Source organism: Excalfactoria chinensis, chromosome 6 (assembly GCF_039878825.1).
Source record: "Excalfactoria chinensis isolate bCotChi1 chromosome 6, bCotChi1.hap2, whole genome shotgun sequence".
In the NCBI taxonomy this organism is placed as follows: domain Eukaryota; kingdom Metazoa; phylum Chordata; class Aves; order Galliformes; family Phasianidae; genus Excalfactoria; species Excalfactoria chinensis.
Window position 1 is genome coordinate 414487 of NC_092830.1, and position 27797 is coordinate 442283.

A 27797-nucleotide genomic window follows, 5' to 3' on the forward strand; every position below is an offset into this window, starting at 1 on the left:
AGACTTCACAGTAGGCCTCTCGGTTTTCGGGGACTCTCTCTCTCTCTGTTTTGTTCGATTTATTAGCCTCAATCATTGTATTCCAATATCATATTTAGTAAAATAAGTTTTCCTCCTTAGATTGCTGCCACTGTTTTATTTTCCCTTCCTTTCCGGGGCCCCGGGAGGGGAGGGAGGGGAGGCCCTACGGGGCAGCTGCCCTGTCACGGATACAGGTAAATCTAGGCAATCCGTGACAGATTATTGGTGGAGAATGCGGGCACATTTCAAAAATTCCCTTATAAATACTTGGGCCAAAGATCATGGCATTGAATGGATTTATCATATTCCCTACCATGCACCAGCTTCTGGTAAAATTGAACGATATAATGGGTTGTTGAAAACTATGTTGAAAGCAATGGGTGGTGGAACATTTAAGCACTGGGAAAAGCATCTAGCAGAAGCCACTTGGTTGGTCAATACTAGAGGATCTGTCAATCGTGATGGTCCTAGCCAATCTAGCCCCCTACACACAATAGAAGGAGATAAGGTCCCTGTTGTACATGTAAGGAACATGTTGGGAAAAGCTGTTTGGGTCCTTCCAGCCTCCGGAAAAGGAAAACCTGTTCGTGGAACTGTTTTTGCCCAGGGACCTGGGTGTACTTGGTGGGTAATGCAGAAGGATGGGGATGTTCAATGTGTACCACAAGGGAATTTGATGCTGGGGGAGTGCAGTCAATAATTCTATGTATCTATGTATATATTTGCATGTGTAGTGTGTTTTAGTTATTATAATTATACATTCAATTATGTTACATTTAAATGTACTATTTAGCTATCATGGTTTTATATACGTGTATATATGTATATATATTAACCATGATGTAATAATGTAGAATAAGGGGTGGAATGTCATAGTTTTGTAGTGCTGCTGTCAATATTCCACATCATAACATCATGTGCAGTATAGATCATCCATACTCCAGTTCCGTAGAATAGTAGCATCCCAGGTGCTCAGCTCTCGGAGAAGAACTACATATCCCAGAGGACGCCGCGGCCAGAGATAAGTCACGGGAGGAGGACATCTATAATCTCACTCTCAGGCTGGAACTTTTCTCTCTCTCTCGGACTCTCAGGGAGTGAGAAGCATTCCTGCCGTGTCGCCTAGACTTCACAGTAGGCCTCTCGGTTTTCGGGGACTCTCTCTCTCTCTGTTTTGTTCGATTTATTAGCCTCAATCATTGTATTCCAATATCATATTTAGTAAAATAAGTTTTCCTCCTTAGATTGCTGCCACTGTTTTATTTTCCCTTCCTTTCCGGGGCCCCGGGAGGGGAGGGAGGGGAGGCCCTACGGGGCAGCTGCCCTGTCACGGATACAGGTAAATCTAGGCAATCCGTGACAGAGGACCAGACCAGCTTCTCTTCAGAAATCCCCTTTAAGCAACAACAAGTTACTGCTATTGCTGCAGGCAGGCAGCTGTGCATTGCCATTTAGCTTCTTAAAAGCCAGCAACACAAGGCTCCAGGGCTAAGGGACAGTGAACAACAGAACCTACTAGCCCCAACCAGGGCCCCAGCACACAGTATCCAGCACTCCAGCCCTCACCAGCAGCCCAGGGGGCACTCAGCAGCTGAGCCTAAGGCTGGCACGCAAAGTTCAGAGAGCAAAAAAAGCACACCCATCCAGCCCTTAACTCTATACCTCCAAGAAACAGGAATGACAGAAATCTCACAACAAAATAAATAAATAAAAACTTTTCCACTCAACAAATTTCATCCTGTCCTTAAAGTCCAGCAGCTTCTCCCGCACCAACTCAGCCTTCAAATGAACCAACCACTGGCAACAGAGCAGCTGAAATACCTGCAAAACAAGGTGTAGCAAATCAGCTATCACTCACCTTAATCAGGCACCTGTGTCCCACCTCTAAGCCCACAAAGACCTAATGGGTGTTGATAGCATAACAGGTGTGGGGCGTTAAGGGACTCACATGCAGAGTCTGCTAGAGCAAAACAAGAAGGCAAGTAAAGCAGTCTTGCAGTTTTAGATGTATTTTAAAACAAACTAACAAAAAGTATACAAAAAAAAATAGCATAAAACCTGCCAAGTTAAATCACTGGGATTAAACAAACAGCAACAACACACATAATTTAACCGACAGGTTAAAAATATAAGTAATTAGTGCTTTGTGTTACAGAGCTATATCATTCTATATCCTGCACCAGGAATGACAGAGCGTGCTGTCATGCCATTGCTTTATTTCCCACCTTGACAAACAGATTATTTATGATCTCTCTGTTATCAGAATCACTTAGTGAATTCTTAAGTGAAATATGTTGAGACGTTCAGCGTGCAGGTAGAATAAAAACACAACATATATTAACTTCTCACATCAACTATAGCTGGAAGGAAAGTAGGATGCTAAGCACACCGATTGCTTCACTGGTTCTGGCAAATGATCTATTCCAAAAGCCAACCAGTAGCATGGGAAAAGTGAATGTTAGAGGGCATCACAGAGTATGTCAGTGAGGTGAAGGAGCGAGGAAGGCTTTCAGAGTGTATTACAGGTGTGAATGCAGCAAGATACGTGCTTTTGCAACACAGACCCATTGAAGTCACTTCTAAGCTAGGGGAGTAAGATGACGGGGCAAGTTCTGCTTTACCCAATTAGCCAAAGTTAAATGAAGAGCACATTTCCCTAGCAAGACCTTCTCTATAACAATATGATGAATGAGGTTTAATATCTATTTCAGTTCACTACTTGAGATGATTAGAGTGGTGTCTTACAGTTTTCCAGGAGCGAAAGATTGGATCGCAATTGTTCTTACTTGCAAAACCGTTGGAGCTTAATGGGCATCGCTCCATCTGAGAGACAAAAATCTGCCCTTCCAGCTGAGACCGTCACCCCCAAGTATCGATCAACCATCCACCTCCCTTCCACATAATAGAATTTCCCAGTGAGCTAATTGTTTTCGCTTCTTTCATCTCCGTAAATGAGGTCAACGGCAAGGGCAAAGAAGAGGGAATTAGCTTTGAGCGTTGTTGGCTTCAAAGCAAGAGAAGATAGAGCTACCAGATTTCAGAGCGTGCTTTACAAACCACTGTGGGACTTTCCAAACATTCTACCCATAGAAATGCATCTGCTTAGGACAAGGCATGCCCTCACGGCCCAAGGATTTATGCTTTCTCCATTTGTTGTTATGACGTGATGATGCCACTTGTGGCTCAGTGATGGCCTTAATTCATGCTGTGTCCTCCTAGCTATCATCCACAGCTTATCAGTGCCTCAGCTTTGTTACTATCTATTTGCCTGCAGAGATGGAGCCAAACAGCACCACCTGCCCTGTAGTCCTGTGTTGTGCAGGCAAAAGGACAGGGGGAGTTGCAATGATGCAAACAGCTCTGTGTACATTGATAAATACCAGCATGAAACATACAGAAAGAAAAAACAAAGTCCCAGGAAAGATGCAAACGACAAGATTAGAACACATTCCTCATGAAAAGAAGTGGCTCCTTTGACATTCCCTCCCAAAGCAGCTATAATTCTCTGAGGTCTGGCCCTCAGCCCTCCTTACATTTCACCTCCCAGTGTGGCCACACATCTTAAATCAAGCCTTTCTCCCCCCTGTGTAATACTGCAGTTTCCCCAACTGAACTTGAGTGAGGAGCTCTGCAGCTAATTGTTTTCCCACCCATGCAATCAGAAGCCTGCAGGTGCCTGTTGCAAGCCACCATTCCCTATTCTTGTTAATTGTTTTGCCTCCTTTTAATAATCATACTGTAAAGTTTTGATTATTATTTTTTTTATAAAGCACTAATGGGGGTCTTTTTAAGAGGAAAGGCCTATTAAAAGCACAGGTCCTCTATAAGAAACTAAGGGCTTCTTCTGTTATCTCTTTCCTTTTACGAAAGGAACCAGCGTAACCAATTGCACTGAGTTAAGCTCATAAGTTAATATTTCAGCATCTTCAGTCTCCCAAGTGTCCTTGTTTGCTTTTCTCCTTCTTGTCCTATACAGAATGTGCCCTGCTTGTCAAAACCCAGAGGCAGAAATCCCTTTGCACAGGACATGCACTCCGTGCAGGTGATCTCCAGCACACAGGAGAGCTGAAGGAGCCAGTGTCACTGTCAGGCACACAACAGCACCCAGACCCAAGCTGCTTTCATCAGCATTAGAAGGATTCAAGAATACGTTTACTCAAAGCCAATATCTCACAATAACTCCCTTCTAAAACTCACAGTTGTTGAGACATACCTGGTTGCTTTGCTCCTCCATGTTTTCTTCCAGCTGCTCATGCAACACTGCACTAATGCCTACTTTTACATCATACTGTATGACATACTGTAAGTATAATGCTGTATCTGTAAGACACAGCACTGCTATGCACAGAGTCAGAATATTCTACATGTGCTTTTACATGAGTCCTGGCCCTGCCAGACTTGTAACCTGCACACCAGCTGCATGTAGCAAAGGCTCAGCCAAACCCATGGGGGCTGCAGCACTCTCCCTTAGAGGCCCTCAGGTTTGTGTTGATTGATAACCCAAACAAAGGGTCAGAGCCAGGCTGAAGCTCTGCCGTGTGACTCTCTCAGCTCAGCTCTGGCCAGGCCCTGCTTCCCTTAGCCTGCCAGGACAGCAGCACCAGCCCCACGTCTAAAGGGCAGCTGGGCTCCCAGCTGCAGTCACTAGCAAATGGCCAGGAGGTGGAAACACTTACACACCAGGGCAAGACAAAACTCGGTGCTGAACGTCTCAGCAGTTTGCTTTTCCTCCCTGCACACTAAGGCTAAAGCTGTGGAAATCGCTGTTGCTTTCTCAAAAGTTGCATATTAAGCCAAGCTCTGATTCTGTGGCCTTTGCAAAGACCACCTCTCAAGAGGCAGAGGAGACTTGCAAGCTTTGCTGCTCTCCAAACACACTCCATAGCCTGTCCTCTGCGACTGCTCCCCCCTCCTTTAACTAAAGGCAACAAACAAGCGAGGCCAACAGCAGCACAGCATCCAATATTTGTAAGTGGATTACACAAAGCAAAATTGTTATGGGAATCTTCCTAACACGTTCACATATGTTTTCACCGCTTTGTTGCCAGCAAGGACACCTTATAGAATATAAAACTACCCCAAAAGCATATGCAGCTCAGCTCTGGGAGTCATTTTTGAAGGGCTGTTGCTTCCTGGATATGAGCATAGGTTATTTCTTCTTTTGAACAGATATAATCTAGACAGATGGAGCATCAAAGGGGGAGGACTGAACTCATGATCTGCTTGTTTCCTGAAGAGCTTTTTGTGATGAACTTTGTTAAAGAAAACAAAACAAAAGGTCTTTTTTTTTTTTTTTTTTTTTTTTGGTAAATCTCAATGAATTAAATTGCTCCATACAGCACCTGAATTAACAACTTATCGACAGACGGGTTTTATATTAATTACTTAAACTTCAAGTGCTGGAAACAGATGAATCAAGCAGAAAACAAAATAGGACAGAACACTTGCTAAGTTGTTCCAGTAAGCTGAAAATGAATTCTCTTCCCCCTTTTGTGTTCACAAAAGCAACCCCATCAAAGTCAAGGTTTTCATATTTACAGGAACAAGGATCTCAATCTTTCTTTTCAAGCTGTGACCAGTGTCAGATCACGGAATCATCCATCAAGATCCTCAATAATTCATCTCTTTCCCTGCCTTGATTACTGTCTGAGATGAACAATGTGTCCTAGAAGCTATTGCGCTATTTGAAGACCTCTGAACCTGTAGCAGACTGCAATCTAGTAAGAATTTCAGCCCCTCTTGCTAATTTACTATAAGGACATGCTAAATCCTCGCAGGAAAAAAGAATTCCAATAGTGCAGAAATTCAAACTGAAAACCAAGTGCAAGCACACACTGTACATGTACTTGAGTTTGGTTTTGCATTAGCCAGTATTTAGCTTGCTTTGCCTATAACCAGGCCATAGTTTTCCCAACATATTGGGAAACCTTCTCAGGTATTATGCAGAAATAATTGAAAACAAGAATTTGCCCCCATCTCTTCCTTTCCATCAGTGTTTGCCAAACCAGTTCCCTAACTGCAAACTGCAGCAGAGAACTGATCCTGAATGAGAATTACCTATATCCCCTTCTCTCTAACTTCAGACTCAACAGATGAAGGGGGGAAAAAGCAATATTTACTTGGGATTGCTTTCCAAATGGCCATGTCCTTAAGTGACAGTCCAAAACCTGAGGAAACCTGGCATTTGGCAACTGAAATTCAAAGCTGAAGAGAACCAGCCTGTCCAGACTGAATCTTCATAGATGACCTGTCTTGGGTTCACTAAGTTATCTTACTGCCAAGTAAGTCTTCTGGGTAAATCTAGCAAGGATTGCGGATGTCTCATTACCTGAGCTTGATGCAACCAGCAAAGAAATGCTTCATCCATTCCAACATAAGCAACCCAGCATTTTTAGAACTAAAAGCAAATGTAAAAGGAAAAAAAACGTTGAGCTGAAAAGAATTAAATCTATTTCCTCTGTTTCCTTCATTCAGGCAGCTGCTTAAATACATCGATCTTCCACGCACTTCCATTTTCCCCACCAATACATTTCTTATAATTGGAATGAGCTGCTCTATTAAGCTTCTTAATAGATTCTATGTTCTCAAAACCCAGTGACTTCAGGACAATACATTAAAATAGACAACAAATTAAGCTCGGTGTTTGCGAATGTGAGGCTCCATCAACAGCGACCTTTAAAGCTACAGCAAGGATGCTGTTTAAAATTAGTTGCAGAGAAACCAGTGTCTAATAGGTCTAATTGCATTATAGCTTGTGTCAGTGCCACAGAGCTCTGAAACTCTTTGAAAGCAGCTTGTTGAAAGCAAAGAACAAATTACAGCGCTGATATGAAGAAGCAATGGACACGTGGGGACGTTCAGAGCTGTGGGCCTTAGATGTGTGAAAAACAGGACCTCTGTTTGGAGCTACATCCCCCAGTGTGGACACAGCCTGGTTGGAGCAGTGAAGTCACAGCTGGCCATGGCTTGGTACACGCAAGTAACATCAAGCCTTTATACGCAGAACAGAAGTATTTTGACAGCCTAATGTAGTTATTTTAATTATTTCAATCGGATCTATTAACTGTGCCACAATACCTCATTAATTAACTTAGTTTGAAATACAACGTAAACAGGACTTTTATTTTTAAGTCATTACAAACCCATAATTCCATTTTAAAATAGTAAATGATATAAAACGATTCTCTCAAAGCAAATCAGCTCCGGAATGATTCCTACCTCCTTCCTTAAAGCCAGCTACATTCACACGTATCTTAACTCATCTCTTCAACCCATCACAGAGGGGATTCACAGCGTGACTGAAGAAGAAAGTGACCCATTAATGTGTGCAGGTGAGACTCAAAAGCACAGGGAGCAACCAGAACTTGGCATGGGGACTCCCAGCCACCTCACCAACTGCTGGGGTAGGTATTCAGTCATCCCCCACAGCAGCCAGCTGCTAGGGCAGGACATAGAACCTCATCCTCTCCAGTACAAGTCACCTACTTCAGCTCAAAAACAGACTGAAGAGACAGAGTGAGGCATAATCAGGACTTACCCTTGAGAAATGAATCCATGCAGCCAAACCAAAATGAGAAACATTCATCTGTTCAGGCTTCCGAGGAATGGTGTTATTAGGAAGCCAGTCCCTAGACGAGCTGCAGCATTGGCCTTTGCTACCCTTTTGCACACAGCCCTGTGTGCAGGAAGCCCCACCACCCCCTCAGACCTCACCCCTTCTTAGTTACTCAAAACTGACCATTAGCATCACCACCTACATAAAAATACCTTAGGATTCAGTGCATTTTGCACTACCCCACCCAGAAAGCCTTTGTGATGCACTCTACTGGACTTGGTTTTTTGCTATGGCTTTTCAGGTGTGCCCAGTACTTAATTACTAGCACAACTGCTAATTAGTTGTACCTCCCACAGCGCTGACTGGCTTTATCTGAGATAAGCACAGTTCAGCTCCTCATTCTGCCACCTGTGAGCACCAATGCTCTCTGATAACGTGGGCTTTCTTGTTGTACTCCACCATCTGTCCAGTAGTGGTAAATATGGGTTTTTTTCATCTTTTTTCTAACAGTTAGACAGTCAGACAAATACAGTGACAACCGTAATCTATAGGTTGTACCACCACAGCAGAGGATTTATAGTGACCTTCTCCAGAGCATTGTAAATCATGGCCCAGGTACAATTAGCAAATGTACTGGACCCTGGCCAAGCTCTCTATCACCATAAAACCTAGACAGTTCTGGGTCTCCTCCAGTCCGACACAGGGACAGAATGCTGTGATGCTTACCAAGCCTGTTTTCTCCTATAAACACCCCCAAAAATTGGCTCTGTAGGAAATGCAAATGTTTTGCAGTCTCTCTTATAGCAGAGTCACTGTTGCTGCAGCAGAACTTTGCAGATGGAAGAAGCGTCCTCGCTCAGTGTGCAGCCTTGAGGACAGCTGCTCAAGCAATAAATACTTCTGGTAGGAAGGTGCCCTCTTTTCTGTTTTTAAACCTAAATACAGGAAGTTTGGATGGCTACAGCCAGCATTTTTCCACACAGGCACCAACTAAAGCCTTGAAAACTGCTAACTACCAGCAGACCTCCAGCAAACCAAAGCTCAGCCAAGGTCTGTTAATATCTATTTGCCACAATAGGGCTGGACTCTTGTCAATTGTTGCAGGCCAGCAGTGGCCACACCAGCTATCTCACATCTGAGCTTGGTGTCACAAAGACATGGAAAGAGGTGGGCTCAAGGAGAAGCACAGTGTAATAGAACTGGAAACAGCACTGCAGAACAAAAGACCAAAGTCACAGGGGACGACCCTGTTCAACAGCAACAGCCAAAGAGCAGCAGTTGTTTCTTCATCAGGAAATAATCTTCGGTATTACAGAATAAATCATGCTGTCTCATATTCACATGACCACAGGTGAACCTTGAAGGTAAAAACCAAAAAAATCAGTTAAGTCATGTGTGATATTTGGCTGAAACCAGCCTCATAGGTAAAAATAGATGCCAATATTACGAGTACACAGAACATTATGAGATTGAGGTAATCCTAAATGCTAGATGTTTGCATAGAAGTCTACATAGTCACTCAACATAAAGCTTTTGTAGGAGGGAACTCACAGGGAATCTCCCATCAGAGATGGGAAATTTTACCACAACGTAATAATAATGAATTTTGGCTTAATGATAAAGAGTCAACTCATTTGGGAAAGAGACCGAGAAATTAGTCATTTTTATCTGAGCTGCTTCCTGTTTGAAGTATTAAATAGACATTTCACAGTAACCATTTCATGTCACATATGGCATAACAAAAAAATTCCTCTGCAAAGAATGGCTGTTCCAAGCTTCCCATTATGCTGAGAATGACTTCAACTTTCAACTTCAACCATCAGTTAACACAACCAGAACGACAGGTCTTCTACCTCTTCCCTCCGCTCATCTTAAGTCCAACAACAAACCTTCACACCAAGACACGGGAAGGTATTCCTCAAAGAAGAAAGTACCGCTGTTTGCGTCTACCTTACAGTAGTTGCCATCATTCAAGAGGTTTCTAACACTGCTTAGCCAGAAATTGCACAACTCCTGCCCAGAAACAGCTGACCTTCCTGCCTTTAATTAGAAGACCTACTAAGGACAAAATTTAAGCAATGGCCAATGCAGAAACACATTCAGTGATGCTCATCCACAGGAGCTCATCCTTTTACTTCAATCCGCTAGAACTATCATAAAATACAAAGAATATTCAGAAACTTAGAAATAAAACACTTTATTGGCTGGACAAATATGCAGTGTGGGTAGAAATGTACTAAAATACAAAGTCCTCCAGAACATCATCTAGAAAAACCACAATTCATACTCCACCATCTTACTTATGTATATTTCCATATGTATTCCACAGCTTGAGAAAGGTCACATATTTCCCTCTCTTGAAAGCACATTCCATGCTGTCTAATTTTTTTTGTTGTTCTTGTTCCATGAGAAAATTGCACAGCCATCATATTTTCTCATTTGCCCCCAAATCTGATAGAATTTTACGCACTCTTTGCTCCCTCGCTGGATCCTTTCAAACTTGACTTCTGCCTCTTTTTCTCCCTTTGTCCCAGTATTCGATAAATTTTCTTCTTAGCCTCCTTCTGTCTCTTTAATTTCTGTTCCTCCTCCTTCTGTTTAAATTTAACAAATTCTTTAACCTGCTGCCGATGTTTTACTTTGGCTTTCTTTATCTTGTAATTATTCACTGTACTCAAAGCATCGAGTAGGGCCGATATCTACAACAGAAAGCAAAATAAAAAAATCAATATACAAACAGTTGAGTTTTGTAGCAAGAAACAGTTGAAGCTCAGCAGACCTCAGCTGTATTCTGAACCAGAATATAGGGTAAATTCAGGGCAAATTCCTAACGTTTTTAATACCTGTTCCCCATTCTAAAATCGTATCATTATCTTGTTGGGAAGTTAATCAAATACTTAATCTTCATGAACTCTAATTCTGATGCTATTTAGGAAGCTGTGCTTAGTTGATTAATTGTTTAGAGCACTTATGCTGGAGTTGTAAGCATGCTGCAATTCTCCATTCTCAAAGTAGAGAATTCACTTCAATCTCACCTTTAATATACAGCAGTGACAAGACAAATAAAGGACTGCAGCTGTCAACTTAAACTGCCCTACCGTGAGAGGACTATAACCATTTAAAACACTTTGAAAGTACACTGACAAGGACAAAAGTTGTATCAGGTGACCTACTAGTTTAATAAATAGATGCTATCTACTCAGAGCCATTTCCACACGTGTGCTAAACAGGAACAAAACAAACTGCAGCGACAGTTTTTCACTACAAGCATATATATATATCTAAAGATATATATATCTTTTACACTAGTAGCACTTTCAAGTGCTAAAACAATAGTCTAAGCAACACATTTTCCAGTAGGGAATCCTTGTTTCAGGTGATAATTACCTTCTTTTCGTGAGGCTCCCTGATAACAGCTGGTCTCTGCAGATCTTTTGGAGTCTTGCCCTTCTTCTCAAGATTCTTAGGCTTGTTCTTAAACGGCAGAGCTTTCTGCAGTGCTTTCGGAATGTGGAGCTTATTGAAATGCCTTTTCTCCCTCACAATAGGCTAAAAGAATGGATACAGAACATGTATATAAAATTCATGACCTTATGAGAGCTTTCATCTGATTTCCTACCATTGGGAAGGGTGGGGGAAGATTATCCACATTCTTGCATCTGTTAAATGAAAACTGTACATGAAAACCCCTGCTTTACTATTCAGACTACTTTAAAAACTCTCATTGATACCAAACATTTGCTTTCCACTGATTCCCTCCTCTCTCGTGCCAAGTAAGACTGTATATCTGTGGATAATATGATTAATATTAAAATAAGAAATGAACGCACACTTGCTCTGTTTGCACAGGTCTAGGCCACAGGGTACATTAAAGTGTGATCACTGTTTAAAAAGGAAAGCATAAAAGAAGAACTCATATATCAAATATACCTTATAGAGGGAATCTTTGTTCTGTTTCAGTTTGATGCCTCGCTCATGCCTCAGCTGGCCTGTTGTCCTCATCCCACACCAACTTTCTTTCTCACCTGCTGGCTTCAGCAATGATGTGACAGGATTATAAAACCTGGGGATAGACACAGGATACCAAGTCCTCACAAAGACAATATCTGAAAGAAAAGCAAGATATCACTTGACAGTTCATCACAACCACACAAATACTGTCTGAAACACACTCTATACAAATACTGTCTATTTGTACTACATGGTTCTGTAAAATCTATAAACACTCACAAAGACTATACAGTCCTGAAGAACAGCCACATTAATACCACACTATCCACTCTTCCTATTAAAGACATGCACAGGGGTTCACATTTAAGTATTTGTGCTTATACTGTGAGCAATAAAAGCCAATTTGCCTACTGTCTGCATATTTTTAGAGAAGATTTAGAGAAGTCGTGTGATAACAGCCCCTTATCAATCTTAGCAAAGTGCGACTCACCACTCATCAGCAACTTGTCTTCAAACGTTGCCCTAAAAGCACCTGCTGGAGCCCGGAGGGCTTTTTTAATCTGTCCTCGGATACCGCTCACAGTACGAATTGCTGCACCTTCAAATTTAGCCACTTCCAACTGAGAGTTAAACATGCCCTGAAAGCATAAATTACCCACCATTAGTCAAGATGCTAATTTGTGTAATGTATGTCAACCACAAAAACGTAAGTAATCCCCACCAATCGTCTGATTAAGAAACACAAGAAAGAATACTGCCTTTATACTACAAGGGCTGACCACATCAAAAATCTACTTAACTGACTTTAAGTTACTAAAAGTAATGATAGAATCACAGAATGGCCTGGGTTGAAAAGGACCACAATGACCTCCTGGATTCAACGCCTCTGCTGTGTGCAGGGTCACCAATCACCAGACCAGGCTGCCCAGAGCCACATCCAGCCTGGCCTTGAATGCCTGCAGGGATGGGGCATCCACAGCCTCCTTGGGCAACCTGTTCCAGTGCGTCACCACCCTCTGGGGGAAAAACTTCCTCCTAACATCCAACCTAAACCTCCTCTGTATCAGTTTAAAACCGTTCCCCTTGTCCTACCACTGCCCACCCTCATAAACAGCTGTTGCCCCTCCTGTATATACACTCCCTTTAAGTACTGGAAGGATACACTGAGGTGTCCCTAAAGCCTTGTCTTTTCCAAGCTAAAGTTGCCCAGATCCCTCAACTAATCTACTTTTTGATTAATATATCAGCTTATTTGCATTCAAAACGACATATTTAAAACTCTAAAACAATTTGAGATCATTTGTCCAGTTCTATTTAAAAGTTACTTGCTGGAAAACTGCAGACCTTAAAAGCAAGTAAGCTGCTCCATTCTTAAACCACGAGGAAATCCAGGCACATAGAGTGTTTCACACCAATACTTTGGTGTTTGGCTGTTAGAGTCACTGTTTAGCTGCCTCCTGCCCCAAACGCAGAACAAACTAATCTCTTCCTCAGAGTCCAACTAAGGACAGCTGGAGGATCTGTAAGAATTCACTTCTGCAACAGTTTTTGTGGGAAACTGTTCTGTAACTGTAATTGTAAAGTCCTAAAGCACTGCTAGCAATCATCTTTGATCCCACAGCTGCAATTCAGTGGGGTCAAATAGACTGGATGACACCAGTCATTGCTCAGAACTGTCCTTTGCTATGAGATGCTAACTTATACTGAGTGTGAGCAAGGAGACTACTCCAGAACTCTTGTCTGGTTAACAGGAAAAATCTATATGTGTTACCTTAAGAGACACTAAGCAGCAATCATGGAGAACTGCCTCAGGACGATGCCTGTAGCCCCAAGTTGCGTTCCTTCCTAACATCGCTGTGTAGTTTTATAGCACATACATACATACCTACCTTAATAAAAGAAGTGTTCTTAAATATTTTGAATGGAAAGCCAGTTAGCTTTAATTTCTTCACAACCGTTATGGATTTATCTAAATCGAGCACAACTCCTGTGGCAGCTATCCGGAAATCAGGCTGAAACAGAGCAAAAATACACTGATGAACCACATCTACCAAAGAGTGATACATCATATATTTACCAAACAGTGAAGAAACCATTTCACTGCTACAACTACACAGTTTTTAAGAGCTTGAGTTCTGAATTTCTAACCTTTCCAGGAGTACTGCAGCATGAAAAATACAAACTGACTTTGTACAGACAAGTTAAGGTACTACTGATGGAACATTCCTACTACTCACTAATGAGATTTCCAGAGCTGCCATTCTAATTAACTTGGAAGCAACTTAGATGTCCTTGTTATCTACTTTACTGGATTCTCTTCATGAAACAGAACATTACTCAGAGCCTCAAAGGAGAAGAGTTGTGCACTGTCACACATCACTTGTGGACGTGTGATGAGAACAACCTAATACTTGTAACAAGAATGAGACTGTGTAACAAGACAGGTTCTAACAACATAGAGATTCCCACATTGAGGACCGAGTATTTCATTAGGAATAGCAATCAGAATCTATGGTATGACTGATTTACCAGGTATAACCTTCCTCCTCACATCTGTATGTTATATACACAGAAGACCTTTGGAAAACAGTCACTAATGTTTTCTTGTAACGAACTTACTGTTGTGCCACTGACAGACTGGACTGCCAAAAATCCTGTTCCCTGAGGAGTGATGGGCCCTATAGGAAAATTAAAGGATTATGAATGGCCTCATTACATAACACGTAACAGCTTCTACTCACAATTCAGAAAGCTGAGAAATTCTTGGTGTAGAATACCAATGACTGAAGCCAAAGAAAGGTTAAATACAGCACTCAGCCCAGTACTCACATAAATAGGCCTGCTAAAGTTACAGCAATTATTTGCACATTCATTTACTACTCGTGCAGAGAATCATTTGCAGGGTCAGACCTGTATGCAAGCAAATGCTTGCCTTCTCTCAATATAAAAGCCAAACAAAGCTTCTCCTTGGTATGATACAACCACGCAGAACATTCGTCACTTGATTAAAAGCCAAATAATTCACCTAGCCTTCTCTTTCTATTTAGCAACTGCCTGTTTTACCATCCTATTTGTTATTTCATATTCCATGGGGAACACAACTTCTAAAAAAATTATCATCCTCAAAGCTTCCAGCTGTGTTCCCTGATATATCCCATAAAACCCGAGTATTTTACAATGATAAAGTGATTCAGAAATTCCCTCACCCCAGAAAGTCGCTCCACAATGCATATGTTGTGGTGTGTACTTGAGCAGCCTATGACGCCCGTTGTGATCTTCAATGTAGAACATGGGAATAGTCTGAAATCGCCTCCACCCTAATGAGAGGATTAAAGGATCACGTGTCTTAAGTATCTTCTTATACCATCGGTGCTTCTTCAGGCGCAACTAATTAAAAGAGAAGATTAACAATGCTCTAACAGGATAATCACATCCATTTTGAAATTCAAGCCTTAATTCTCAAGAATGATTGAAAGCAGCTTCCATCCACAATAGAAAGTTCTTACTCAGAAAGCTTTATTCAGAACCACTGAACACTCTTAACACAGGGTTGACTATAGCTAATGAGCTTTCCACTGTTCAAAATCCCATTTGTATGCAAATAGAGAAAAAAACAAATATATATATATAGATAGATAGATAGATATAAGCAAGTAGCTTTCCTCTAGCCAACTATCTGTAGAACATAAACCTCAGCGTACAACTCATGCTTGCAATCTAATGATCACAGTACCAGCGTACGGCTGTCCTGAGACATCTCTGCAGAACAACATTAGCAATTTCACTATTCAAGAGGTAAAGACGAAGGCTCCTCTCTGGTTATCATATAAGGAGAAAATAAGGAGCAACTCCAGACACAGTGAAGCACAGCCGTACTGAAATGAAGTGCACTCACAGCTCTGTCTACATACCTGTACGTATCCGACGTTCCCTTCACTGTTGCCTAAGCCACCCAGAATAATGGGATAATGGGGGTCAAAATTCAGGACAAATTCGCACGGGATGTTCTCAATCTCTATTCGAACATACATCCCAGGCCGAAAGCCTTCATACTGCACTCTGGTCTCATCATCTTGGTCTTCAAATTCAGTTTTATTAAGCTAGGCAACAAGGAGAAAGTCAAGGAGAAAGTCATCACGTTGTACAAAATTCAAGCATTAACAACTTGTTCGTGAGGTGCCAGTTCTATTTAAAACATGCAAAGATTTATATAAATCTTTTCAGAAAGATCTAATAGGTTTTGGGACTCTTTATTCAGACTGAGATCTCTGCCACCATGAAATTCTTCCAATTTGAAATCCCAAGAGGGGCTTTTAGTCTGCTTGAAAGACAGCGCCCAAGAGAACTAAATGACTGAGTCATTTCCGATATATCTTTCATAGGGGTGACTTTGGATTCTGAAGATGTAACTGTCAAAAGTTTTTTGATTTAGGAACCCAATTACTTTTTGAAGTTAACATCCTGATCTTTAGGTGTCACTATGAGGAGACTGGGCTCCTATCTTACCCAGCAGCTTAAAATTATTTCTGTGTCCTCAAATACTCTGCATCCTCAAAAAGGGTCTTTTAAAACTCTTCTGTGACATATAAATGCAGATATGTAAATATTTAACAAGATATCCTTATGAATAAGATAAGCTTTACCCTTTAAACTCCTACTCTATCTCCTGATGTTCAGCTACCCGTGATGCACGACATCACGTTTAAGCAAACCAATTCCATTTTTCAAGACTCGTTTACACGTCTCCAAGTTGAGACGCTCGCCCTTCCATCCTGCTGTAGGGGCAGAGCTGACTGCTGCCATGTGTTTCCGTAACAGACTGCTAGCAAAACAACCGTAAGTCACCTCATAATCTTCTACCGCAATGTACTTGTTTACATTTTAAGTGTTCTTAGTAAGTGTATCAGTATGTCGTGACTACTTACCATGGAAGTTAATATAAGAGAGTAGCAATGAATTCTATAACAATATGGAACAAGGTTTTGTCATAAGAGCACGCAGTGGAATTACTAGTAGCATATGGCAATATTCCTCCAAGCCAGCCAAAGAAATAAGACATTTTTAAGCTCAGAGGCCTAGAACAAAGTTGTTGGGTTTCTCATGTGTATCTCCAGAAAAGACCTTTGGGCAAACACCGTTGGGTATCTCTGAAGACACACAGACAGATCAAACGATAAACTGACAGCTCGTACCTGGGCTTGTTTATGCATTTCCTCTTTAAGATCATCAAAGTACGTGGCATCCCCTTCATCGTACTCTGCATCAAACATTTCTTTCAGTTTCCGTTTCTTGTCCAGGCGCTCCTTTTTCGCTTCCTCCTCCTCAGCTTCTGGTTTGGACTTTTTTCCATCACTCTCTTCTTCATTCTCAGACTGATGAATGATAATTTCACAAATACACGTAACGGTGTCCACTGAACACCAGCCATTCTGACATTTCTAATATGCATTACTATGGAATAGTCTGTCACGATCCAAGTGATCAGACATTTACTCACTGTCATCTCAAAAGGGAATATTACTTAAGAGTAATATACATAGAGAATGACTTCAGTAATAACCATAACATTCCACAATCTAAACATATTTCTTCACATTAAATACACTTCTTGACTTCACATTTATTTTTAATGTCAGGAAACAGATCCTAAGACTGGCTTACTATTCTACACCTAAAATAAGCACAAAATTAAAAAGGAAATAAAGTAATTAACTTTGAGTAATCCTGCCCTGCAAAGCAGCACTCTAGAGGCTAGAAAGGCCTAAGTTAGTTCATAAACTGTTTGAACAGTTCCCAAACAACCCCGTTACTCAACTCTATAACCAAATGTAAAAAGTCAAGTTGTTCAGTGTAAAAAGACATTGATGACTACAGCTCCGTTCTTAGAAGATATCCAAGTCATGGCAGTGAAGTGCTTCCATCAACCTCTCCTACGTAGACATGAGGAATGTAAGTTTCCACTGCTCACTGTGTTAAAACAGACCTCTGTAATCTTCCAAGAGGCACAACGTGGTATGAACAGTTACAATCACACTTGGTTTTAAACTATTTTTCTTCTAACTCCAGATCCTGACATGCTCAGTTCAATAGTGATAAGTGTTGTTTTACCTAATTGATCTTAAACAACATCTGCGTTTGAGACTAAAAACATATGCTATTCCAGATACTTATAGGCTCCTAAGTCATATATCTTCCTCACTCCTATGGATTTCTTACCAAATCACAAAATGAGATTTATTACGTGGGATGCCTATCACTTGATCAGAAACACACACGTGCTACTCCAGAACAAAGATAGAGGTCATACCTCATCTCCTTCAGTAGCAGGCCTTCCTTTGTGCACAACACCTGTTTCAAGATCTTCAAAATCTCCATACAATTCCTCTGCAACAAAACACCTGACAGTTACTACTCTTTTTAGCCAAATGCAAATGACTAGTTTGTCGTGCCATAAAAAAAATCATTTCTTCTAATCTCTACCCACACTACTGAAAACAATAAAATACATACAGATGTTTCAAAAAAAAAAAAAAAAAAAAAAAAAAAACACACACATATAAGAAGCAATTCTTTACTTTGAGGGTAGTGAAACAATGAAAAAGGTTGCCCAGAAAGGGATGTGGATGCCCCCTTCCTGGAAGCATTCAAGGCCAGGCTGGATGGGGCTGTGAGCAACCTGGTCTAGAGGGAGGTGTCCCTGCCTACAGCAGGGGGTTGGAATGAGATGATCTTAAAGGTCCCTTCCAACCCAAACCATCGTATGATTCTATGTGTAAATAGATAAATTAATATACAAAATGCAAAGTTTACATGATCAAGTGTTAACTCACAACTTCATTTCCTAATTTAAGTTAAAAGCCCTATCTTTCAGAGAGTAAATCTAAAAAATACTGTACTTGTGTATTTCTTACAGCAGCATTCAAATGTGTTAACATCTGTGTAACACTGCCATAATTTACAGTCTGAAAACAACTGTGCAAGTATTAGCAGGACATTCTAAATACATAACTGTGAAGTAATTCCTAAAACTCCTATATCCATTGATGTATTCTTCTTAAATCACAGAATCACCAAAGTTGGAAAAGACCTAGAAGATCATCGAGTCCAACCATTCACCTATTACCAATAGCTCCCACTAAACCATGTCCCTCAGTACAACATCCAGTAGTTCCTTGAACATCCCCAAGTTTGGTGACTCCACCACCTCCCTGGGCAGCCCATTCCAGTACCTGACCACCCCTTTCTGAGAAGTAATACTTCCTAATGTCCTAAAATACACATACCGTCTTCTTGCAACAACTTTGCTGCATCTTTATCTTCTTCCCACTTTCCCGTAACAAAGCAATCTCTAATACTGCTCATAACCTGCAAAATAAAGCGTTGTTGACTTGTACAATTGAAGTTTCTCATCAACACAAGCATTCTATTATGCATTCCCCTCTCCTCAACCATCTTCCAAACTCAGATATAATTAGATACTTGCACACACAGATCTGAATCAAGGCGCCGTTACCAAAACTACATAATTCCTCAGTCAAAAGGAGGAATGAGAAGACACCTCAAACCTTGCCCAAAGGTCTATACACTGACAAAGTCTCTAGCTTTGTATTTTCACTCATGCTTTTTACTTCTGTATAAACAGAAAGCTACAATCCACCAGACAGTTAAGAGGTGAGCATTCAACAGGACATAACAAGCACAGGATCTGCAAACGCAACTATCTGACTGAGTTACCTCTTCTAAGTCCCAGTCTTGAGGCTTCTCCACCAGAAATTTGGAGCAGTCAAGACCATTAGCCTTCTGTTTGGATTCTTTGTCTGGACGGCTGACGTGAAACAGACCTCCAAGTTCATCACCTGCATCCTCGCTTTCATTGTCTTCATCCTCAACGACTAAATGAAACAAACTGTGATTATTTCCCCAAAGTACATGAATTACATTGGTCAACAACCCCTCTGCTTTACACTTCACATTATCTGGAGTAGGTGCAGACAGAAAGATACTATATGCTATCAGTTTCAGTAGTGCAGCTGTTCCACATTTTAACATGCAACTTAATACTAAACTCTATACAGTTACCTAAGCAACCTGCAGTCAAGTAGTACTTGATGAAACACAGAAATCACAAACATGGATTTTTCCAATTGCTGTTATACGATTATAAAAGTGACCAAAATTCAGATATATGGGGGAAAATAGTTACACCATAGAACAACTACCCAGTAGTCTCCCAGACAAGCTCAGTTTAAAGGAAAACAACTGCTTTTATTACAAAAGGAAGTGAGTATTGGCAATTAGGAAATTCAGTTAACTCTCCTCAAGACTCTCGCTAGAAGAGCTCCAAGTTTTAGACTTACAAACATGCTATTAGCTAAAAACCTACCATATATGAAGACATAAATTCGTACCTGCTCCATACACAAGCTTACGAAGATTTGGGGTTGCCTGCTGCTGTCTTAGAAAGGCCTGAGCTGCCTTCTGCGTGAGGTCCTCTTTCCATTTTAGTGCACCTGAAAAGGGAAAAAGTAGCATCCGTCTTCAAATAAGGGCAAAACTTGGGAACTACATGAATAAGGACACGACCTCAACACACATCTTATCCAGTTTTTTTACTCCATATACACACAGAAACAAATTGTGGCCAACAAGCTAAAGCTCTGATTGTTTTTTTCCCCCTAATGAATCCTTATTTTAGAAGGATAAAAGCGTAAGAGATAACTACCAATGATAATAGATTTTACTGTTTTCAAATGTGCATTTATACACTCCCTTCCTGCTCAAAGAATCACAGAACTGCTTAAGCTGGACCTCAGGAAGTTAACTTCTTCAGCTCTGCTGCTCAAGCAAGATCACCAATAGCGAGTTGCCTACGACAACATTCAGGCAGTTCTCCAAGGACGGCAATTCCAATGCTTCTTATGAGAAACTAAATTGAATGCTCAGTCAATAACTAAAACATTTTGGCCTTGTTCCCCCAAGAATAGTTTACTCTAAATGAAATAAAGCATCTTAAATTCTTTTACACATGGACCCATAAAGATTACAATTAAATCTGGTGCAGAAATGTCAAAGTTTATAAAATGAATCACCTCCATTTTGGAGCAAGGAAACCTGAATCTGCATACTATGCTACAAACCAAAGGCTTGAAAGTAAATGGTTCCAGGCTTCCAAAAGTGAAGTTTGACACCCAACAATTATACAATGTTACAACTCAAATACACACCGTATTTACTCATTTTAATATCCTTTAACAATTAACAATGAATTCAATGAAAAATGGGCGTCAAAAAAATTACAACGTTTACAGTCTACCTGCAGTGTCAGCAGAAAAATCTGTTTTTTCCTCATACTCCTCTTCTTCTCTCAGCAGATTTTCAACATCATCTTCAGCTTCTATAGCTTCAGGTTCAGCTTGCCTAGTCCTGTCAGCTTTCTTCAGCTGAGGGTGCTGAAATCCCTTCCCATCTGATACTTCAGCTTCTAATTCACCATGTGATTTTTCTTCACCATCTCCCTCACTGAGGGATTCAACCTCAGATTCTGATGCCTCTTCTGCTGTGCAATTACCTGAATCTGTCGTGAGCAATGACTTTTTTTTCTGACTGCGAGCTACCAACCATGATCTGGTTTCTTTATCTTCATGCACCAGTTCGTTTTGCTCAGATTCCTCAATTCCTTCGCTGCTGGCTTCAAATTCACTATCTGAGCTGTCATTTCCGTGCGTCCTTTCTTCATCGTCGTCATCATCTTCCTCTGTCTCATCTTCTTCAGAGGAAGTTTTTCCTTCTTCAGAACTCACCTCAAGATCATCCTCACTATCAGCAAATGCCGGCAGTTCACTCACAGTTTCTTCTTTGGCCGCCTCCGTTTTCAGACGCTTGGCACTCCCAGGAGCCATCTCTGCCTCCAGGAGCTCTTCATCACTTCCTTCCTCTGCATCATCCTCATCGTCACCATCGCTTCCACCCTCAGATACAGCTTCTTCTTGCTCATCTTCCTCATCACTAACTGCATCATCATTTTCTTTTTCTTCTTCATCAAATAACGCTTTCCGCCTTACTCTTCCAGTCTTCAAATCAATCTGCCTCTCTTCTTTCGGCATCACAAACCTGTTATTCCAAAGATCACATTAAGGGGAAGACAGTGAAGCGCAAGGAAATTTTAGCAAAACAATTTGGTTTCATGTCAGTAATTTAAAACATACTTGTGGAAAGAACATCAAAAATAGAGAGTAATTATGGAACACTTTAGAAAGATAACAGATGTTGCAAAGTAAGAAAAGCCCTTTAGTTCAAGTTCACTGCAAATTGCAGATGCGAATAACTCCATGAAACTTCTTCACCTGCTGTAGTATGAAAATAGGTTCAATAATGCATTTCACTGAAGACTATGACTGCCATTCCCTTGAACTCCAAAAAGAACTGCACTACTTAAAGCTGAACCATCCAGGAAATTCTGGGTGGTAGAACTATACTGCTTATAAAACTTTCTTAATACCAATTATTCCTAATTCAATTTGGCATGAGTAGCCTAACAAAAAGAACTAAGAAACCACTCTGTTCACTGCACAGCTGTATGGCAACAATAATGAAAAGATGGTAGTAAATATCCAAAAGGTTATTTACAGGAAAAACTCACCCACATGGAAGCCTTCAGTCTGCTGGGAAATGCTGAGGCAATCTCCACTGAGGAGCAATCTCCAAGAGATGCTGCCTTAGTGGTGGTCAGCCCTTAAATGAGATCTAGAGGAGGTGGAGTCAAGCTCCACCCCTTCCAGGAGCACAGCTACATTACCCTCACCTGTGCTCCCACAGCTGACCTGACAATTGCCTCAGCTGATTAATCAGAGGTTCAGGCTGTGATTACCAATTTCCCATACAACAGCACTGAGAAATTTTCCTAAAAGAGAACCTAAAATCAGACACTCATTATTACTCAAACACTGCTCAGAAATCAAAACTTACTCTTGTCCTACATCTTCTGAACCCAAGGGTCCAGAGTCCATGAAGAGAGAAACCTTGCTTGATGCCATCTTAGTATCTATGGCTGAGTGAGTGGAGATGAGGCTCTGAACCAGTTCGTGATTTGGTCTCACTTCCTCCTGAAAAGCCAAAGTTTGTTAGGTTTCAATTAAGATGAATAAACAGACATCCAATGAACTGTTAATAAAATCATTAATCCGACAAAAACAATAGAAATACACATTTGTAAAAATTATCATCACTATCATCATCATTCTTTCCTGCAACTGCCCTACTTTGCAAAGTAGGGATGACAATATTCTAGTACAAGAAGCTTCTATAAATCTCAAGTCTTCACAAACAGAGCTTCTGAAACTAACTTTAAATACTTATTAACTGGTCCTTCAAACATTTTGCATAGAGTTTTACACAGAGAAGTCACTAGAGAAGAAAAAAGGAATGCATATACAGGGATTATTTTTCAGTTTATCATTAAACAATTATTAAACACTTATTTCCAAAGGTGAAAACTACAGATACAACAAATGAAATCACTAAAAGAGCAGTATCTCTTACCTCTTCATTTTCATGAGCATGGCTTCCTCCAAGGTCAATATAAACAGCATCCTTATCATATACAATACCCCCAACTCCTGAGAGAGGAGCATAGATCAGTTTTTCTTTCTCACTTAAAGAACGCTTCTTCTGCTGCTCGGGTAGAGCACAGGGGTCTGGTAGGAAGCTCACGTCACTCACAGTGAAGTCCCCTACACCTAGGGAGACAGGCAAGGGGACAAATCAGGTTTTCATTGCATTTTGATTCTAAAATGTGTACAGTTCATCATGAAGAGAGTGAAAAGAATACGTTGTAGCATTCAACAGTTCGACATTCAACCGCTATTAAATTACCAACAGCAACGCAGATGAGCACAGTTTTAGGAATACAATAACTTACCCGGCATATGAATCTGGCTTTTGTTTTTCAGGTGTGCTCCTCTTAAGTAGCCATAAAGTGATATCTTCCTGTCACATTTGGGATTGATTCGTATATCTTCTGGGTTTGTCAAGTCTTCCATCCTACCAAATGTTAAATTAAAGCCAAAAGGAAAATGAATGAGTCAAATCATTCAACAACCCTAATGAAAAAACTGTAATTCATAGAAGAAACAACTGCAGCAGCACTGAAGTCACACTCTTGACTCTTGGCTTGAACGATCAGAACAGTCAATAACAAGAAACAGATGTATATTAAAACTTGTTGTTGAACACAGACATATATATCTCCTGATTAACTGGCATTACATGAAACACGTAGCTCTTTCTTAACACTTGAATTATTTATATGCTATCCACACTAAACACTCCACAAATCAATTTTGTCACCAGGAGGAAAGCAGGTAAACACCATAAGACAGCTGAAAGACGCATTCCCTTCAGACATGCAATACCTTCTCTCCTTTAACAATGTCAATAAGCAGTATGAGAACTACCACAGGGAAGGAGAGAGGGAAGAACTGGATGTTTTCAGGGCCATCAGATGCAAATCCCTTCCACAGCCACCTTCTGTACTGCACAAAGGCGGCAGACACAAACATCCAGCCATGGAGGCATAAGGCCCATGTTCTGTAACAGTTATAGTAACCTAAAACAATGTTACTGAAGCACTTATTTTTTCTTCTTCCCTAAGTTCTGTGTTGTGATGATGAACGATTTCTAGCTTTTTAAACAGTGAAGATGCTTTCTGCGTTGAGACTGAGGAACAGAGAAAGGCACATACCTGTCTGCAAGGACGTATGGGTGAGACGTTTGCCAAGTAAGAGGCCTGAACTTCATAACAGAGATGAAACGCCCCAAGTTATGAATTTCCTGCTTTTGATACTCTCCGTGAACCATGCCAGACAGATAAAACAGCTTAGCACCCTAAATACATTCAAAAGACGTTAAAATATTAAACGTGAATATAATACTTGCTAAACTGGAAAAGCCTAACGCAATTCTATTTCAGAAATCATTATTGTGAATTGCTATTTACGGTTGACTCCTGATGTTCAAACTCAATAGCACACTTAAACATGAAAACACTCTCCTAAATCTTGGTGTGAAACCATTCACAGTTAGAAAATCTTTCGTAATTATTTAGTTTGTCACCAAAACCCATCTAACAGCTTTTTACTAGTATCACATGTTTAGTTAGCTAGGCATGCTCAGAGATACAAGCATTTTAACCAAGACTACATTATCTGATATAATACCAAAACTGTCCATTGACAGCAATACTCAAAAGATTTCATGAATGCAATAAACATTAGTATTATACATATAATATTATCATTTATTTAATATATTTATTATTTTATATATTATAATTTATAATTATAAGTAAATATATATAATAATATATATATTATGATATATATAATATATATAATAATATAATACATAAGTATTGCCACAGACTCTGTTTACCTACTTCAATGTAAAATCTACAGCAAATAACTGGGGGATGCCATACCGGATATACTTCAGTCCAGAATCTGTGCTTTAACCTCTTTTTCGTCTTCTTTAACTGTTTGTTGTTCTTGAATGTATCCAGGTGGGTAAGAATGCCCATGATTTTGGGAAAGCCGTGTACCTGACAAATGTTCAGGAATTCAAACGTCTCCATCTCAAATCCAAAGCTGGCATCAATGAGCATCAGAACCTGAGAACACAACATGATTTAACACCACTACAATGTCCACACGAGCTAAATTCCAAGACTAAGCCTTTAAAGTCATAAGCTGCTCAGAAATGAAAAACTAACACAACTTCTGCTACTGATTTTCAAATAGCCTGAAAATTAACTTGGGCTCTTTAAATACAGGATGCTTCAGAAGTTAGTACCACTTAGGAAATCAAATCTAATTATCCAGTCAAACAAGCTCCGTTACAAAGATCTCATTCACTGAATAGAATCGTAGAGAATATAATATAGAGTAACCTACTAAGGCCTGGACTACTTGGGGAATTTAAACAATGAAAAACTGAGCACCCTCCAATAATAGCAGGATCATTTAGTAGAACGTGTCAGCACCCTCTATTTGGGTATCTCTGTATTAGATGGATTCATACCTCTGAGGTTGTTTGCTTCCCTTGGTAAAGTGAGGCAAACAAGCTTTCTTCACACATCACCGCTACTGTTGTGTATCACTAGAATACACCGACAAAGGAAAACAGCACTCAACAATGGCATGGAAGTTGAAATACAGCCCCTAGTTAAGGAAAATCTTGGGGGTTGTTTCAGAATATTAGGTTCATTGTAGAGCTTTGACATGTTATTTTGCAAACCCAAGACAGCATTGCCTCCAATAGCAATGGGCAGAGAAAACAGAGTACACCAGCAGCCTACTTCTAGTACTTCTAGGAAGAAGTACTTCCAACATAAATTAGAGTAGAAATCACATGCTATTTGTAACTTACCAGATCAGCAACTTTAGCCAGGTCAATCATTGTATTAACATCGCACCCACATTCAATAATAGTTAGCCTGCGTTTCTTACCTGAAAACAAAAGGAGCAGAAACTCAGAGATGAAGCAAAGGAATTACTCCACTGATTTCTTTTTGGGTTATATTCCTGCAGTCTAACAAGCGGACTGCCAACTACGTGCAATGGTAAAAGTCCTTGTTTTCAAATGCTTGCAATTATGTGCCACGTTAACCTTTGCTGTAAAATTATCAGGCTGAGCACATGGTTTCCAACAAGTTGTTCTGCCTTTTCCAAAAACAAAGTAACAACAGAAGACAAGTCGCACTTTGAAGGAAACCTCTGCTTTTTCTTTTATCTTTGTATCCCAGACCAAAGAGAAAATCCAATTCAGCACATTTTTACCCATCCCATTTATTCCTTTTCTGTATTTGTCTATTATTCCTGACAAAAAAGCAGATTTATTAGTTTAAACCTCTCAGAACTCTACCAACACCAGACGCAACTGCTGGGGTTCAAGCAAGAGTTCCCTTACAATCTTCTTCTTGAAATGCTGTGGGTTGGGCTCCTCCTAGCACCTCAAAGATCCAAATGGCAATATACAAAAAAGCCAAGAGGCCAAGAGCAAGTTGGGACTGAAAACATAACAAACAAAGGAACATGTTTGGATGAACAAAAGCCCAAATCTAACAATTATTTTACAGTCAATAAGTGTGCTTGATAACACAGCCGAATGGCTTCTTCAATATGACCAAGAATTAGGAGAACGTGAATGCATCTTAGTTCTAAAAGCAAGACAACAATCAAACATAAAATAGGCATTTCCATTTCTCATATCTCTGCTCTCACCTGAAACGAGAGTAACAGGGCCCCGGATTTCAACCAATTTCTGTCTTGTGAAGTTCTTAATGAGACATTTTATTAAGGTGCTCTTCCCAACCTTGGGAGGGCCAACTACAACCACCACCACTGGAGGCGGCTCCAACGGAGTACGGTCAACCACCGGGATGTGATGTTTTTTAGTCTTCAAATCCTGAGTTCTGAGGAAGAAATGTAAAACAAATACAAGTAATTTAAAAAGGCAATAAATATTCATTTCGAAAATGTTCAGTATCTGCAAACACGAAGGCTCACCAACAGGCTATCAACATGACCAAGGAACTCTGACTAAGCCTAAGGAGCTCTACGGACATTTCTTTTTCCTGTCTGCCTAATAAACCGCGTGCTGTCACTAATTCCTGCTGCTCACCTATGGAACGTCCTGGCCATCCGCACAGCGGACTGCACGGTGAAGGCTTTGGGGTTTCTCTTCCGTGCATCCTCCTCCTCTCCAATGCCCAGATCATTGAGATGCCGTTTCCTTTTTTTCTCCGCTTTCGGTCCGCTGTGCTTGGCACGGTGCTTCTTCTTCTCCTTCTCCTCCATCTCGCTCCTTCAGCAGCCGTCTACAAGCAGCGTGGCATGGAAGGCTTCCGTGCGACTGTGCACAACAGACGGAGGATCAAAGACAAACGAACCCGGCTAGCACACGTGTAGCAACGCGGCCCCGCGAGACGGCGGCGGGCCGGGCCGCCGTGCTGCCAAGCGGGCTTAAAGAACGCTGAGCCTCACGGAGCGCCCACCTCGCTGCCCGGGCCTAGCAGCCGCACTACCCACCTGCACGCCGCGTGGGCCCGCAACGCTTTGCGGCCTCCACCGGAAACAAGCGGCCGCACCCGGCGTTCCGGCGCTCCGGAGTTCCGGGCGATGCGCTGCGAGGGAGCGCTATGGCCGGCACACCGCGAGCGGGAGAGGTGGTGCCGCCTGCCGGCTGGGTCGTGTTTCCTCACCTCGTGTGCACAGAG

The 27797-nt window shown here is 40.9% G+C and overlaps 1 protein-coding gene across 3 annotated transcripts; it reads right to left on the minus strand.

Moving 5' to 3' along the window:
- Positions 1-1755: 1755 nt before the first annotated feature.
- On the minus strand, positions 1756-27720 carry BMS1 (BMS1 ribosome biogenesis factor). 3 transcript variants are annotated; one of them, XM_072340687.1, is made up of 24 exons: positions 27610-27720; positions 27203-27433; positions 26803-26993; positions 25949-26028; positions 25002-25190; positions 24267-24409; positions 23445-23566; positions 23066-23262; positions 22493-22629; positions 20841-21637; positions 19936-20037; positions 19262-19419; positions 18811-18892; positions 17835-17911; positions 16720-16899; positions 15439-15627; positions 14734-14914; positions 14147-14205; positions 13417-13539; positions 12018-12165; positions 11507-11682; positions 10964-11125; positions 10047-10275; positions 1756-1842 (listed from the first exon to the last, which is right to left on the minus strand). In XM_072340687.1, the coding sequence occupies exons 2-24, from the start codon at positions 27376-27378 to the stop codon at positions 1796-1798; spliced, it is 3945 nt and encodes a 1314-aa protein (XP_072196788.1). In that variant the 5' UTR covers positions 27379-27433; positions 27610-27720; the 3' UTR covers positions 1756-1795. The 3 variants fall into 3 exon arrangements, with proteins under 3 accessions (XP_072196788.1, XP_072196787.1, XP_072196789.1); XM_072340686.1 differs by having other exon boundaries at positions 27203-27611; XM_072340688.1 differs by lacking the exon at positions 1756-1842 and adding an exon at positions 8782-8933 and having other exon boundaries at positions 27203-27611.
- Between the last annotated feature and the right edge of the window lie 77 nt (positions 27721-27797).

Excerpts from the sequence above, each read along its gene's own strand:
- BMS1 (XM_072340687.1), bottom strand. The coding sequence starts at position 27,378 with ATGGAGGAGAAGGAGAAGAAGAAGCACCGTGCCAAGCACAGCGGACCG. Across the intron at positions 17,912-18,810 it reads AAAGTTGTTGCAAGAAGACG|AGGAATTGTATGGAGATTTT; the intron begins GTATGTGTATTT and ends GTTTTGTTGCAG. Across the intron at positions 15,628-16,719 it reads AAATGCATAAACAAGCCCAG|CTTAATAAAACTGAATTTGA; the intron begins GTACGAGCTGTC and ends CTTGTTGCCTAG.